Raw genomic sequence first — 17517 nt, forward strand, 5'->3', positions numbered from 1 at the left:
TTGTGTGTGCCGAGAGGGGGTTACTAATTGGGTCTGCTTTTCCGTTAGAAATTCCATTAGGTCCAAAAATCATAAAGTCCTGTTGTTTCCTATGTGGCTGGTTAGCGAAGGTAGAAAACGGGATAATTCTCCCTGTTGGGCTGTTTTAAAAACATGTTTTAGAAATATGGTAAAGTTCCTTGTTTAAGGAAAGGATCCTTCTTTGGATTTCTATAAACAAAATTAAGTATTTGAAAGTATTAAGTATTTGACAGGCAGTCAATTAGAGGTAGAAGTAGTTGTTTCTGTTGGCAGTAGACGATAGGACTTGCTATAATGAGTCTAAATTATGGACAGAAAGATACCAGCTGGAAATTAGGAACTTTTTTTTACAGTAAGAGTTTTTTACAGTAACAGATAAATTATTAATGCCCTGCCCCCGGAATGCCTGGCCACGCCCCCATCATGCCCTGCCCAGCCCCATTGGCGCTACGCCACTGTTTGAATCCCACCACCATGGGAACCTGTTACTAAAATTTTTGGATCCCACTACTGCTTACAAGCCCCTTTCCCTTCCTCTCCCCACAACAGACCCCTTGTGAGACAGGTGGGGCTGAGAGAGTTCCGAAGAACTGTGACTAGCCCAAGATCACCCAGCAGGAACGTAGGAGTGCGGAAACACATCTGGTTCACCAGATAAGCCTCTGCCACTCAGGAGGAGTGGGGAATCAAACCTGGTTCTCCAGATTAGAATCCACCTGCTCCCATCCATCCAAAACAGCAATGGAAGGTGTTACTTCTCGCCAGAATAAAGACTTTCCTAAGACTATGTAACTCCAATTGGTCAAGACAGGTAGCTGCAGTAACTACATATCTACTATTAACAGGAGACAGACACAGCTCAACTGTAAAGTGTAACTACTACAAACATGTGCCAATTAACAGAGAGCCAAGATCAGCTGCCAGCGCCAATTTAGTGATACACCTGGATTGGACGATGTACAATTTATGAGTCCCCTCCTCACTGCACCTGCCAACTGACCTACAATTTTTTAAAACTATCCAAAATTGGTTGGATTACAAACATATAATAATTATGACCCCCCCCCCCCCTGCATTTCTACAACTATAGCATAAAATACAGCAGAGTTTCCACCATAGCTGACCTTTGCTCCAGTTGACAAGAGCAGTTTCTCTTGGTATGCTTTCTCCATTGAAGTCACGGCTTCCATGGCTTCCCAGTTCTTCTCCCGAAGGTCCTGTCAGAACAAATGTAAACACCATGGTTTCTTGGCTATTGTACTAAGTAACTTCTGGCCAAGATATACTAAGATGCCGCTGGATCCACCAAGTCTCCACAGCCAGTTCACTGTGACCTTTTTTCTTTCTTTTTTTACCCAAAGAGCAGAGGTTTATTCATAGAGATGAGACACTGGGAACAGCATTACAAAAAAATATGTAGGCCCCTCCGCTCCTCGGAGGAGGACCTACTCGTGATCCCTGGCCCAAAAATGATCAGGCTGGCCTCGACGAGGGGCAGGGCCTTTTCATCCCTGGCCCCTACCTGGTGGAACAGGCTCCCTAGGGAGATCAGGGCCCTGCGGGACTTACAGAATTTCCACAGGGCCTGTAAGACAGACCTGTTCTGCCAGGCGTATTGGCCAGCCTGGCTAAAAAATACATCTTACTTTCATGTCATCTTCGGCCTTCCTCAAAGTGGGCAACCAAATGGGGTAGGGGTAGCCAGATGCCATCCACATTTTTAAATGGGTTCTGTTTTTATGTAATTGATATTTAAATTATGTTTTAATGTTTGTTTTAACCTGTTGTGAACCGCCCTGAGCCCTCAGGGGGAGGGCGGTATATAAAACTAATAATAAATAAAAAAAATAACCAGGGTACAGTCAAAAATTTACAAAAATTTACTATACTACAAGTGACTGGGAAGCAGTGGAAAAAGTATCCACGTTGCTCTGGAAGAGAAAAGAAGTCACCAGTTTCAAAACTTCATCGCGGATCATCACGCAGGCAGCAGAAGACTGAATGATCATGACTGAAACAAATGAAATACTGAGAAAAAGTGCAGAAAAAACACAGCAAGACAATTTGAAAAGTTAAACAACTGCTTGGCTTTTGCCAAAACTGCAAACAGGAAAAATTGTACATCTATCCAAGGATACTTCTGGGAAACAGCAGGTTAAACCACCAGAGGGTTCCTTCTGATAAGAAAGAAAGGAGATGCTGTCCCAAACAGAAGACCATTCTACCATTAAAACTGTGACCCCCAACCACCTGGATCTAGCCAATTCCCATCCTGTTGCTACACAAGAGAAGGGCACAAACCATCCAGAGTCTGAGGCTCAAAGGAGTACAAAATCAGCAAAAGATAAGGGAAGAGCAAAATCTTCTTTACCGACTGTCAAGATTCTCCCATTTAAATTATATCAGCTGCATTTAAAGCCAACCCAGGTAGGGATAGAGGTCAATCCCTAATTTCTATCATTTCAGCTTAATAATGCCCATCATTTCATTACCTTGGAAGATCAGAACTCAGCAAGGTGGATGGAGTGGAAGTTAAACAGGCATTTGAGGACAGTTTTTTAAAAAGAGCATCGATGTCAATACAGCGGAACCTCGGTTTTCGTTGGTAATATATCCGAAAAGAATTGATGAAAACCGAGGCAAACTTTACCATAGGAATCAATGTAAATCCAATTAATCTGTTCTAGGAACTCCCAAAAACATGCCAAAAACACATTTTGGGGTGAATAAACATAGTGTTTAATGCTGAAAACAGTAACAAACAATACACTAGGACCAGCTTCAGAGCCAGTGGACCAATGTCGCACCAGAAAGCTGTCCAAAGAGGTCTGTGTTTCTGACGCCTCTTTAGGATTTGTCTGAAATGGGGCAAGACATTGTCATTAAACAAGTTGCAGACACGGCCTGCAACAGCTTTGTCCGGGTGATTTTTCTCCACAAACCGCTGCACCTTACTCCAAATGGACGAAAACCAAGGCAAATCGATGAAAACTGAGCAAATTTTTTCACTGAAAAAAATCAATGAAAACCAAAACCGATGAAAACTGAAGGCAATGAAAACCGAGGTTCCACTGTACTATCAGTCAAGCTTATATTTGCCTCGAACCGCAACTTTGACAGTTACTCACGTTGTTTTTTATTTTCAACTGTTCGACTGTATTGTTCAGTTCTGCAGTTTCTTTCTCTAGTGTGGAAATCTGTGCCATTGATTCCTGGAGCCTGAAAGAGAGGGAAACTCTGAGGTTCTATCCTCTATCTGCTGCTTGCTCAGCATTTCAGCCTTTTACCTCTACTGCACCCATTTTGCATTGCCCCTTTATACTAGTAAGCATGAGGGCTCTTCTGTGACATCACAGCAGTCCTTTTGTCTTCATTTCTGTGCTCAAAACACACCTGGCAATTTTCTAACAATGAAACCAGCTTCTCGCACAAACCTCCTTTTTTAGTCTAGGAATGAGCGGAGGTAGAAGGACAGCAGGTTCCTTTCTGCTCAGGGTACCCCAATGTGGATTTGAGGCCAAGTTGGAAACTGGGTCACATTTACATGGATACGTATTCATCTTGACCATCTAAACTACATCCAGTAATGTAGTTTAGAGTATTTATTGGTTTGTTTACTTTATCTGTATACTGCCCAGGGACTTTGGTTATAAGAAGAAGAGACAAGTTTGGATTTATACCCCACCTTTCTCTCCTGTAAGGAGACTCAAGGTGGCTTACAAGCTCCTTTCCCTTCCTCTCCCTAAAACAGCAGTGGCGTAGGAGGTTAAGAGCTCGTGTATCTAATCTAGAGGAACAGGGTTTGATTCCCAGCTCTGCTGCCTGAGCTGTGGAGGCTTATCTGGGGAATTCAAATTAGCCTGTACACTCCCACACACGCCAGCTGGGTGACCTTGGGCTAGTCACAGCTTCTCGGAGCTCTCTCAGCCCCACCTACCTCACAGAGTGTTTGTTGTGAGGGGGGAAGGGCAAGGAGATTGTAAGCCCCTTTGAGTCTCCTGCAGGAGAGAAAGGGGGGATATAAATCCAAACTCTTCTTCTTCTTGTGAGATAGGTGGGGCTGAGAGAGTTCCGAAGAACTGTGACTAGCCCAAGGTCACCCAGCAGGAATGCAGGAGTGCGGAAACACATTTAGTTCACCAGATAAGACTCTGCCACTCAGGTGGAGGGGTGGGGAATAAAACCCGGTTCTCCAGCTTAGAATCCACCTGCTCTTAACCACTACACCACTAAGCACTGAACTAAAATTAAGGTCAAGGAAGAAACGCCGGATTAATTCACAAATCTCCTCAGACCTTTTGGTGGGAAAGGGTATGACAACGAGGGCAATGTCCTTGCATCAGGAGTAGAAGCAGTTTATCGCTGTCCCCAACCCGATATATTTAAACTCACCAATCTTACCTCAACTGCAGCAGGCTGTTTTCTGTTTGGCTTGCTACCTGCAAATTAAAGGGGGAGGGGAGGGAAAGGAGTTTCATTATTTGACTTCAAAGCAATCCTTTGTGTCCAAAGTACAGCAAGCAACACAATACTTCAGACTGTTACACTGCACTGAACCCTGATTGGTACAGTGTTTTGGCCATGTGGCCGTGGCAAGTTCTTTACCTCCTGGTCTTTCTCCACTTCTCTCGCTTTGCTTGTCTCCAGAAGAGCTTCCAACACCTGAATCTTCTCCGTAGACTGCAAGTTCTTGGTGGCGGCTTCTGACAATTTTGCCCCCAAAGAGTTCACCTCCTCCAGTTTATTCTCCAGCTCCGTTTTGGAGCTAAGCAATTGAGACTGAAGTTCTGGCAAACAGTGAGAAATGGGCAACATATTCAGATTGAAGAAGATACATGACATATTGTAAGGAAACAGCCGCTTAAACTAGGCAAAACTGGGTATGTGTTTGCAGGTAAAGTTCTTCCAACAGTATACAGCCTGTCTGGTTTAAAGTAGTGAAAATGCAGCAGAAGAACATTTCTTCCGGAAGTTTTGCCTGGTTTTACTGCAGCCCAATCTGGAGGTGACCGCGGCATGGAACAGATTGGCTATGCTGGTAAAGCCTAAGGCCCCTTCCGCACATGCAGAATAATGCACTTTCAATCCACTTTCACAATTGTTTGCAAGTGGATTTTGCTATCCCGCACAGCTGCCAAGTGGATTGAAAGTGGATTGAAGGTAGGCGTGCCCAGTCAGGACTTACCTGAAAGATTTGACTGCTGCTCTTTCATCTGGTCCAGCTCTCCTTGCAAGCTTCTGCAGCTGACCTGGGACTTGCAGAGCTCCTCGCTGATCTCCTCCAACCTCTTTTGAAGGGGAGACTCCTGTTCTTTCTGGGATAGCTACATGAAGGGGGGGGGGGAGGGAATTAACTCAGGAGGCCAGATGGATCACTGTAGACTAGTTCCAAGTAGCTACACCAGAGGGCACAAGTGCCTTGAACAATCCTCTCACACTGTTCTTTGCTGCTCTTGCCAAAGGATTTGCTGGACATACATCTAGTTTATTTACTTAATTCATACCCCAACCCCCTTCTCCCCAACAGGGGCCCGGTGACATCGTTCTCTCCTCTGTTTTATCCTCTCATCAACCTTATGAATCAGGTTAGGCTGCGAGCTTGTGATTGACCCAAGTTCACCCAGTGAGATTCTATGGCAGAGTGGGGATTCGAATCAAGGCTCCCAGATCCCAGTTTGACATTCTAACCACTACACCATGCCGGATCTCTCACCAGTTGCCAGACAGGTGCATTATGGGAAGCAATGACTTGCCAGTTTCCCAACAGCTGTACATTTAGCAGGACAGATAACAACTGATATCCCTCACATTTGTTTCTTATCCTTTTTCCAAGGATCCAAGAGTACATACAGAGGAGTCACACATTTATTCTCAGGAAATCTGAGGTAAGTTAAGGTGAATGTCTAGCACAAGCCTACTCAGTCAGATTAATCTATGGACAGGGAGCTCAACCCATTCCAAGACTAACATCTGTAAATCTATAAAATTCTGTATATCTGTAAAACTGTATGACCACCTCTCCTGATATACTTGGAAATTCCTAAAAGCAACTGGTGAAACAACCAGTGGAAACCACATTTAAAACTATTATTTGCTATACTATGATTAAGCAATGCTCAGAACTTTGATAATTTTAACATTTATCTTAACAGTAACGGCTGAGTTAACTTTTTCATGCCTGTATTTTTTTTTGGCTTGCTCAGCAAAATAATATTTTATCTCAAAAAAAGATAAAAGTGTCTAGAGGTGTTCTGTCTGGTTTGCTAGTTAATAATTCAAAGAACCAAATTCATCCCCTTACTTTTGTATAATCAAGATTGAAGGTTGTTAATCACCCTTTAACAAATCCTGGAGAACTCTGCTGCTAAACAGTTTTGCACAGACAAAGCCATTAAAAGTGTTTAGTGCCGGTCCTCTGGATTGGACACTGGAGAAAAACTCGTTACGGCAGCAGAGCACCCATGGAATGGTGGCAAATCGAGCGTCATTTACTTAAGCTGTGCAGTTTGCCAACAGATGTATTTAGTTAAATAGGAGGAGCAAGTCAGAGATGCATTTTCAACTTTAGGATTTTTGCAATGTGCAAGCATCTGAGGCAAAAGCAACATTTAAACACATTCTAAGGACATATTTCAGGCCATAGTCTGAAAATATTCAACTCAAAAGAATTTATAGGGTGCTGTTCTGGGACAATGTCGGTTTTTAGCATATCTCTCAGATGTCTGTGGTAGCAGCAGGGGTGTATCTGTCTGGGGACATGGGGTAACTAATCTGGTCACATGGAGGGTGCAAAATCAGCCCCCCACGTGACCAGATGCCTTCCGCCGCTAAGAGGACGAGGCAGCAGGAAGTCCTGCTGCCTTGTTGTCTTCGGGCTCCCTCGGCTCCACCCATGTCATTATCGTGCAGTTCACCAACCTGCGGGGCATGGCTCCACGATTCGCAGGGGGCGTGGCTCCATGACCAGTGGGCATGTGTGCCTGGAGGAGGTTTTGCCCCTGGGTGCCATTTCCCGCCCCATACACCTCTGGGTGGCAGCCAACCTGTTCTCTCACTGACAGAAATGCACTGGTAAGAAGGGCCCCTTTACTAACACTTTTGCACCAGTACGCACTTTACGTAAATTGTGCAAAACTAAATGCTAATCGATACAAGAAAGAACAGCTCTTACAAAAAAGTTTACAGTCACAAGCAAATTGGGATCCTGCCCATCCAAGCATTCCACAGCAACAGAGTAGGTCAGTGGGGGAACAAACACATGTGAACCAGACCCAGGCAACCTGTTTCAAGCAGCAAACGCAATCTTGAGCCAAGACTAGAAGCAGAAGTCTCGCTTTCAACCCTTTGGACCACTGCCAAGTGCAGTCTCAGGCCCTCACGTGGACTGGAATAGTAACGACAGCAGAGTCGGTGGCGGAGACGGCATCACTGACCTGGAGCTGAAAGATTTGGCCTTCGTAGGAAGTGATTCTCATCTCCAGAGCCTTTTTCTGTTCCTCCGCCTGCTGTAGCAGCTCCCCATTTTCAGTCAGCTCTTTACTTAGTTTGCTGCATTCTTGGCGCAGTTTGGCCAGTTCAGCGTTTTGCCTGAAACACGGGAAAGAGGGCGTGCATCAACACCATTCTGATAAATCTACCTGAAACAATCAGCCTCCATGCAATAGTTGAAACAGAGGAAATATTTCGGTGCCTGGTTTCCTTGGACCTTAACTGAGTTGGTTTTCTGGGCAAGAGAATCCCCCAGCAAAGTGGTGTTCAATAGGGCTGCTCAGCCTTTGGTTTTCAGAGACCCCCTTATCCAATTCACTCGAGTTCACGGCATACCACTGAGCTTGGTATAATCATAAGCAAACGAAAAGAACCATGTCACTTGAGGACTATGTACACCATGATATCTATACTAGAAGTCATCTTTTAAAAAATCCTACAGGAAATGACCAAATTCTGCTTCCTGCTTTCTCTACACCCGTCAGGCCGTGCTCTCTGGCTCACTTCTCACCTCTCCTTCCCACTCTGATCCAGTCCATCTCTAGCCTAGGCCCACACAAACACTGCCATCACCTTCCTGTCTTCCTCAGACTTCATTTCTCATGTCCCAGACCCATTAGCTGCCGGCCTGTTCCAAGCCAAACCCAGAGGCACTGGAAATGCTGCCGGGGCTCGGCTGCTTCCCAGTCCCAGACAATGAGCCCACTGGACACCTCCCAGTTCTGTACCATCACTGGTAGGATGTCTAGCTCCTGGTTGAAAAAATCCTGGAGATTTGGGAGCAAAGCCCGGGGGGATCAAGGGTATATAGCAGTGGTGGTGAACCTATGGCACTCCAGATGTTCATGGACTACAATTCCCATCAGCCCCAATTGGCCATGCTGGCAGGGGCTGATGAGAATTGTAGTCCATGAACATCTGGAGTGCCATAGGTTCGCCACCATGGGTATATAGTGCCGTAAAGTCCACTCTCCGAAGCAGCCACTTTCTCCGGGAGAAATGATCTCTGTCCATCTGGACATCAGTTGTAATTCCAGAAGATCTCCTGGTCCCACCTGAAAGGTAGCAACCCTAGTAAGTGGTCTGGTCCAGGTATCTTATCACAAAGGCTGATATTTATTTTATTGTGGCTGTTTCTGCGAACTGTAAACTTTGTAATTAATTTAATGACTGTTTCAACTGTATGTCGTGGCTAGGTGCTTTCCATTTTTATGTATTGTATTTATCCTGCTGGTCTAAGACCATACTCATGAAACTGATGGTGAGCTGGTGGCAAGTTTCTACAAACATCTGACAAACAATTTTCTCGCCAGAGCAACATATAGCCTAGACTGAAAATGATGGTCGTTTTCACAATCTTGGTGTACCGATACATCTAAACCGTCTCCCTCTGTCCATCTTACTTGCTCTCTGTCTGGCTTGTGGCTTGGTTCAAAGCATCTCTGAGGATGGAATTTTCTTGCTGCAAACGAGCCAGCTGGGTATTTGGGCCATTTTCCAGTTGTTCCTGAAGTGTCCGGATCTGAAAATCAGTTACAAAAAAACCCACTGACTATGTTACTATGGGTTCAACAGAGAAAACAGACAACTTTAAATACGCTACATGAATGTCACTTGAAGGCAACAGATATCTCTGAAGAGCCAGTGTGGCATAGTGGTTAAGAGCAGGTGGATTCTAATCTGGAGAACCGGGTTTGATTCCCCACTCCTCCACCTGAGTGGCAGAGGCTTATCTGGTGAACCAGATGTGTTTCCGCACTCCTACATTCCTGCTGGGTGACCTTGGGCTAGTCACAGTTTTTCGGAACTCTCTCAGCCCCACCTACCTCACAAGGTGTCTGTTGTGGGGAGAGGAAGGGAAAGGAGCTTGTAAGCCACACTGAGTCTCCTTACAGGAGAGAACGGTGGGGTAAAAATCCAAACTCTTCTTCTTTCCTCTGAATTCTCTATAGGGGATGCCCCAAAGGGCTGTCTCGCTACCCCTCCAGTGGCACAATCATGTGTCTTACCACTACACTGGAAGCCAAGAAATCTGAGTCCCCTGTGGGTATATTTTTGGAAAGGAATATATTTTTTAAATAAGCATCTAAGAACATAAGAACAAGCCAGCTGGATCAGATCAGAGTCCATCTAGTCCAGCTCTCTGCTACTCGCAGTGGCCCACCAGGTGCCTTTGGGAGCTCACGTGCAGGATGTGAAAGCAATGGCCTTCTGCGGCTTTTGCTCCCGAGCACCTGGACTGTTAAGGCATTTGCAATCTCAGATCAAAGAGAATCAAGATTGGTAGCCATAAATCGACTTCTCCATAAATCTAAAAGCCTATCTGCATGTCTAAAAGCCTATCTGCATGGCATCTGACAAGATACAAGCTAGGGATGCTAGGATATGAGCTAGAAAAGCTGGGCTATCTCTAGTGTAGCTAACACCTTGTTAGCGCACACAAAGACTGCTCCTGGAGCTATGGAAGAAGCATGCCACTGTGTGAGACTCCCAAGCATTGCAATGTTCTCTTAACACGGACTCTCATATCTGACGGAATCTCATTTGAGTTGGTGGATAGGAAAGGCACTGTTTCTAGCACATTTGGGGGAAACTGCCTGCTCTTCTTTCCCAGTGCCCAATAACTGACTCTGTCCTGCTTTCTAGCTGCTGGAGTTGAGGTCCCTCTAACACTGAATCTGTCAGGATATTGAAAATTGCAAGGTGGTCATATGCTGGTCTAGAATGACTGGAATGTAACAGTCAGCAGAATTGTAAAGGTCGGAGCCTCTCTGTCTGGGTCTGCAGTGATTGGCATGTAACAGTCAGCAGAAGTGAAAAGGTCACAGGCCAGGATGATTAGTTCATCTAGCTAATGATTTGCTGGACAAAACTATATAAGAAGACTGCATACCCAATTCAGTACCTCTCCTTCACCTTCAGGTTCGGGCTCAGATTGTTGTCAGAGTAGAGAGTGGATAGTTATTGTTATTTTTGTTCCTTTGAGAAACAAGAGATAAAGTATTCCTGTTGGAACTAAATCTACTGTCTGAGTGTTTCTTTTTCTTATACTGCAAGCAGTTACCTCCTGTTCTAGCAAGGGTGAGTTGGCACCTAGTCCTTCCGCTGTGCACTAGGCCAACAAATCCACACAAGAAGAATCATGCATTTTATGTCTCAGAAGGTAAATATTTAGCATACGTTTATATGTTTGCATATGTTATCGAACAGATCAGATGTCTTGCAAAATGTGGTATATTCTGCCAGAGATAATTTTATCACAAAACGGTTATATTTTCTTTTTATGCTATACCCAGTCAGTCGAACTGTATACAAAACTGCTTCGCTTTTAGTACACAAAACTCAATTTTACTTGACTCAACAGATGCATTTATGAAGCAGCTCTCTGACGCCATACCTTGACTTCAACACAATTTAAGGCAGGAGGATAAATTATTATGCAACATCTCCTACCTTTCCTTGTAACTGCTGGGTCTCGGTCACATGATCCTGGTAACTCGCCTGCATGCGGGCCTGCACAGCAGTTATCTCCTGCTCATGGGTCAAGAGCTGTTCCTTCATCTTGTTCTCAACAAGTAGGTTCTTTGCCTTCTCGGCAGCAACGTCCTTCAGTTAAAGACAGATATACACACGTGTTCTAGTTTTCCTACTTTAACTCTTGCTGGGATCACCCCTGTTTCCTTGAAGCTATTTCTCTCAGGAAAGGACTATGGGTTCCCCTACCCTCTCTCAGGATCCTTCTCAATCCTTCACTACTTTCCTTCTCCCACTCTATACTTTGTCTCAGAAAAAGATGTTAGTACGGTCAGTTGAGGTGCATCGTCCAAGAAAATTGTACACTTCCACATTAGAACATAGTCCCAAACAAATATGAGAATTATCACTCATTTTTACACTGTCTTTGTCAAAACCATTATTTTGTGCATTACTGAACATGGCAGTTTGACATAAGTACACTTATAGTTCACTGAATTACTATCACCAAGGGACGAGGGCTAGGTAGGTAGTAGGACCCAGGTGGCGCATTCTACAATAAAGAAGTTCCCGTATGTTAAGGCATGTTGCATTCTGTGGTGGAGGAATAAACAACCCTACCAACACCTTTTTCTGAGACAAACTATAGCTGCCAACCTCTAACTGTCAAACCCAACTGCCACTCTCCCTGGTCAACAGCAAATTCTTTTTCGAATCCCCTGTCAATCAGGGATCTCAGATTAGCACAAGGCAACTGCCCATCACAGCCCTCCCAAAGTGTTGCAGCTTACTGGCATGTAGGCCGAATGAAAGGCTGCAATAATGGGAAAAGGAAGGTGAATGATTGGTTCTTCAGAGGTCTCCAGTCTGCTCTTGGCAGGGTAGAGGCAGATACCTTCCCTTCCACTGAGTTTGCAGAATTTCCTTGACCAATCTGACATTGGCTGCATCCTCCCACATAACCACAGCTCACAATCAACAATTTTGGTGTTCCTCTCATTTTTTATAAGTGAAGAAACTGACATCTCTTGTCATGTCATCCACTGGTGCTCAAGGTGTTTGCTTTATTGAATTGACAAGCAGGAATGTTTAGGCTGAGAGTGGGATTGGCTCAAGGTTACCTACTGAGCTTCACCGCTGAGCAAGGATTTGAACCCAACAGCACAATCCAGTGTATGGAACTGTGCTGCAGTAGCCAGAGGCAGTGTGGTAAAGGCAGCAGCACGCCGTCTCCAAAGGGGCTTTTGGGAGGCACAGCAGGGAAGGAAACTTGAAATCCCTCCCTCTGTCCGAATCGCCCCATTGGCCACAATAGCTTACGATGCACTTCAAAGAGCCCGGGGGCTGGCATTCCAGCACTGGAATGCCGGCGGAAGCTGACTAATGTTGGCTCCACCGCCAGGACTGCCATGTCGTGTCCCCCTATGCTGGCATCTGCTCAGGGCACCAGCACAGCTCTACAGAGTCCTGGACTTCTGGGTTTAAGTGCCATGGAGCAGAGGGCCAGCCGGCCACTGGTGCATTTGCCCCCTGCACTAGCAGGGCTGCCCCTTCCGCAGCGGAGGGGGAAAAGCATCAGCACAGCCCTTCCACTGTTTCTTCTGCAGATCTGTCCCTCCCCTCTGGATTCGACTGTCCATCTCCCTGGCTCCCCAGCTGAGAAAATGACCCAGCCTCACATGGGCAGAGTTAAAATCCTCCAAATTTTATGCAACTGCAAGACCACAATTCAGCAAAAGAAAGGACTGGGACTGAGCAGGCGTTTCCCTCTCCAAATATCCCAAAGCTTTCTCGAGGCAGGACTCAAAAAGACATCTCAAACTTACCTTTGAAAGTTCCCTCAACTTCGTTTTGGCAGCAGTGGCGTTTTCCTGCTCCATTACAAGCTGCTTCTCTTTTTCTTCTAGCTGCCGCTTGAGAACGGCAACAGGGTCGCTCTTCTGAGTTGCCTGTAATGAGAACCAACGGCGGCAGAAAAAGAACAAGTTCAGTGCTTGAGAGCTTCTCTTGTGAAAGGATCATCTAAGTGATCGTCCATGTTAACAGAGGGTCCAATTCATAGCTGGTTAATGAAAGCAGCCATAAGAACATCCAGATGGGTAGAGATGGTGAAAACTGCCTTGCTAAAGCCCCTTCCGCACATGCAGAATAACGCACTTTCAATCCACTTTCAAAATTATTTGCCACTGGATTTTGCTATTCTGCACAGCTGCAAAGTGGACTGAAAGGGCATTATTCTGCATGTGCGGAAGGGGCCTAAGAGAGGGCACAATACCAAGAAATCTGAAAGGGGAAAGCAGCAAGACCATTATTGAAGAAGCTGACCCTGGATCACCATGGCCCTAATAATTATCTACTCTCAAACACACCCATGTTGGGCAATGGTCTTGGGCTTATGGTACAAGCTAATTCAGGACATTCGTGGATAATGTGGATTAGCTGCATCTTTTCAATCTGGTTTCACACCTCGCTCTGGAACTCAAGCGACTTTAGGCTGCCATTCTTCATTAGGAGAATGATTTCCTATCAATTCTACAAGATTCTCCAGATTTCATTCTGGAGCGAGTTTGACACCTATTGCTTATACTGTACTTTTCAGATATGGCATTCTTCTGGACCAGGGATCTGCAACCTGCGGCTCTCCAGATGTTCATGGACTACAATTCCCATCAGCCCCTGCCACCATGGCCAATGCTGGCAGGGGCTGTTGGGATTTGTAGTCCATGAACATCTGGAGACCCGAGTCCATCTTGTTGGATTGGAGCTCGTGGGAAATGCTCTTTGATAGTTGGAATCCTTCCTGTGTAGTAAAGGCTTGAGAACTGACTATTTTATTGAGAACTGACTATTTTGAATCAACCTACTGCACGCGACCTGCTCTGTGTTCCACCAACATCTTGTAGGCAACTAACAATTACACTGGGATGTTGTGGGTTTTCCGGGTTGTATGGCTGTGTTCCAGTAGTATTTTCTCCTGACATTTAACCTGAATCTGTGGCTGGCATGCTGATGGGAATTGTAGTCCATGAACATCCGGAGAGCCACAGGTTGCAGACCCCTGCTCTAGGGTCAGAACTGTCTGCCTACCAGGTGTGGTTCTCACTGAACTGATACACCTAAGTCTGGGCTATACCACTTCAGCTTTCATGTGGAAGGAGTCACAGAACGGAAAATTCAAACATTTTAAAAATATGCCTTTTACATAGAAAACCGTATCTGGGGGAGAAGTGTCCTAGCCTATTCAAACATGCAGAATACATTCTTTGAATGGAGCCATATTCCACTGTCCAGCTGATGCAGAGAGCTTTGATTCACAAATACTTATACCTTGGAAAATGCTGTTGAGACTCAAAGTGCTACAGGACTCAAACACTACAAATGAACACGGCTACACATCTGAAACTTTCCACCATAGCAGCTGCAGTTTGTAATCATACAATTCAAACACAGTTTGCACACCTTCTGGAGAACAAGATGCCACTCTGCCTTTCCTAACAGAATCCAAAATCTGTGGTTGAGTTTCAGGACTACCTCTGACTTGATCATAACGCCATTCTCCTTCATGCCACCATCTAAAAGCTGTACAGAACTGTAAAATGTTTACTTGGGATAGTGAAGAATGGGTGTAGACCAGGGGTCTGCAACCTGCGGCTCTCCAGATGTTCATGGACTACAAACCCCATCAGCCCCTGCCAGCATGGCTAATTGGGAATTGTAGTCCATGAACATCTGGAGAGCCGCAGGTTGCAGACCCCTGGTCTACACCCAAATCAGGGCTTTTCATATCAAAAGATGTACATACCATGTGCCATATGTCCTGAGGACCTCCAGCCTTCTCCGACAGAATCTCTATCAGTTGCTGGGCCTCACCTTCACCAAACACCATGTTTTTAATTGTGGAGACCAAAGTCTTGAATGGAAGGTAAAGCTCGCAGTCAATATCGGCAGTCACTACAGAGAAGAGGGGAAAGGAGAAGCGGACAATGCATAAGCCAAAGAGAAATAAACAATCTGTCACCATGTTTTTAAAAATGTGGTTTCAAGACTATTCATCTAGGTGTACAAGCATTTCTGACAAGCCACCGGAAGAGACCTTAAACTTGCAGAAACACTAAACCACCTTGCTGAATTTTTAGCTTTCTCTTTTAAAAAAATCACTACCTGCTTTACAAAGCTCAGTCCCAAGGGGAAAAATATGCAAGGAGATTTACACCTCAGTAGTTCCTCAGCTTTTGAGAAGGGATCACTGCAAGAATTCTCGGAGGCAGCTTCTTGTCCTGAGTCACTGAACTCCTTTTGGACTACACTCAATTCCCCCTTCCATAATGTTGCCTTGACCCTTTCTTCAGTAAAAGGCAAAAGATTTATACCATCTTTTCTCTCCTCCTTAACATCAGCACAGATAGCATCCTGCAGAGATCAGGAGTGAGATTTATACTGTTTTAATCTTTTTTTCAGTGGGGATGTTAGCCACATGTCAGTTTTACATTCCAAAGCATTCAATGTCAGGCACGATTCTCCCAGCTGTATCTCAAAAGGGGCTCAGTCCTTGTCTGAATTATTTCTGAATACTTCAGCACTTAGACCACTTCACAACAATTTTCCTAAACAGGTATTACTTCCATGTAAGAAAAGGCAATGTGAATCGTGGACAAGAACCAACTAAAGGTTAGCATTTTTAAAGATACCGATAGCAACAAGGAAATTACACAAGTGCTGAATTTCTCCCACTACTATGATCTCACTTTAACAGTGAAATCCTCAGGAGAGTTGCTCCAGTAACGTGCTTAACTTTGAATGGATTGTGTTCAATAGCTGACATGTTCAAATAGAAGCTGCAATGGGCCTCATAGGTGTCAAACTCGCGGCCCTCCAGCTATTATGGACTACAGTTCCCATCATCCCCTGCCAGCATCATGCTGGCAGGGGATGATGGGAACTGTAATCCATAACATCTGGGGGTCCACGAGTTTGATACCTATTGCTTATACTGTACTTTTCACTCTTCTGGGTATAAAAGGCTCACCAGAGCTTCAGTCTGGGTGAATTCTGAGAACAGCGTAAGATGACTGTATTCAGGTTGGCTTTTGAACGCCAGGGAAAGGGAGCAAGAAGGTGAGATGAGAATTGAATCACTTGACCTCGGGATATCTTGAACAACATAATCATGCATGCCAACTTTGAGAATGAGCAAACCATAAAAGGCACACATGTGCAATCTAGCCTTCAACGTAGCGCTTGCAGAAACACTTACTTGATTCTTTCTTCTTTTTGGCAACAGACTTCTTCTTTGAAGCTACATCTTGTTTCAGTTCCTCTTGGTTTTGAGGCACTTCCGGCTTTTTGATGGACTCTGAATTTGTTAACGGGGAGGTCTGTTGAACCCCAACTGGTGGAACAGCCACAACCGGTTCCTCCTTGGGAATCACTTTAGAAGCCGGAGCTTGAGAGACAGTAGCTGGCAGAGAAGAAACTGCTAGGCTGGAAGCCTGCTCTACTTTTGCTCCTTTCTTTTCTTTCTTTTTCTTGTCTCCAGGGGACAAGGCAGGCTTCTCTTTCTCCACAGGAGGAGCTGAAAGCACTACAACAGGAGACTCAAAGACTGTCGGCTCAGCATCGGGAGTGAGTTCAGTATTCACATCCTTCGAACCAACAGAAGCAGATGCATCTTGATCCAGCTCAGGTAATCTTCCATTCGGCTTCTCGTCCTTCTTTTTGGCCTTTCCTTTTTTCTCAATGGGTTTTTCTTTCTTCTTCTTCTCCACCTTCTGCTGGCTGGCTTTCTCCAGCTCCTTGCGCTGTTTCGCCAAGGCCTCTTCGTAAGATGTCTCTTTCATGGAAAAGGTGGACACCAGGAATATTCCAATAGCCGAGACCAGCATGAATCCTCCGAAGACCACCACTCCCAGCATCTGAGGGTCATAAAAATCCATTCTTCCTCTTCTGTTTTAACCTGCAAAACACCAGAGCAAGTTCATGATAAAAGAACAACAGACAAGCGTTGGCTTCTACAGATGTTAGCTTCTGCGAAGCCCGGTCTACAAAACAAGAGTCAATCACACCAATGAAATCACCTCACAGGATAACGACGTTTTCAGCAGCGTATGATAATTTCCAAAGAGATCTTCAAAAACGAAGATTGCTGAGACCGGGGCATATATATTGTGAGGAGTAACTTGGTCAACATTTTAGCTTTTAAATACCTACCTCTTTTTTCTCTTCTACCTGAACTAAAAATAGTATTGTTGGTTGAGTACAGATGGTAACGGTTTAATGCAGTGGTTCTCAACTTTCCTAATGCCGTGACCCTTTAATACAGTTCCTCATGTTGTGGTGACCCCCAACCCTAACATTTATCCATTTTACAGATGGAGAACACTGATGCAGAGAGCCTTAGGCGACCCCTGTGAAAGGGTTGTTCGGCCCCCAAAGGGGTCCCGACCCCCAGGTTGAGAACCACTGGTTTAATGGCTTAAAATTTGGAAGAACAAGAGATCCCAGTCTGATAAGGTATCGGATACAGCTCATCAATTC

At 45.0% G+C, this 17517-nt stretch overlaps 1 protein-coding gene across 3 annotated transcripts in view; it reads right to left on the reverse strand.

Moving 5' to 3' along the window:
* Window positions 1-17517, reverse strand: part of RRBP1 (ribosome binding protein 1) — a 41118-nt gene that overhangs the window by 16290 nt on the left and 7311 nt on the right. For all 3 annotated transcript variants that reach the window (XM_048515483.1, XM_048515482.1, XM_048515484.1), the window contains exons 2-12: window positions 16238-16936; window positions 14786-14934; window positions 12810-12932; window positions 10963-11115; window positions 8913-9031; window positions 7455-7608; window positions 5207-5345; window positions 4627-4808; window positions 4423-4460; window positions 3150-3240; window positions 1146-1238 (exon numbers count right to left, since the gene is read on the reverse strand). In XM_048515483.1, the coding sequence (XP_048371440.1) occupies window positions 1146-1238; window positions 3150-3240; window positions 4423-4460; window positions 4627-4808; window positions 5207-5345; window positions 7455-7608; window positions 8913-9031; window positions 10963-11115; window positions 12810-12932; window positions 14786-14934; window positions 16238-16916 (1920 nt within the window). In that variant the 5' untranslated portion in view covers window positions 16917-16936. The remainder of the gene's footprint in view (window positions 1-1145; window positions 1239-3149; window positions 3241-4422; window positions 4461-4626; window positions 4809-5206; window positions 5346-7454; window positions 7609-8912; window positions 9032-10962; window positions 11116-12809; window positions 12933-14785; window positions 14935-16237; window positions 16937-17517) is intronic.

Source organism: Sphaerodactylus townsendi, linkage group LG14 (assembly GCF_021028975.2).
Source record: "Sphaerodactylus townsendi isolate TG3544 linkage group LG14, MPM_Stown_v2.3, whole genome shotgun sequence".
NCBI lineage: Eukaryota > Metazoa > Chordata > Lepidosauria > Squamata > Sphaerodactylidae > Sphaerodactylus > Sphaerodactylus townsendi.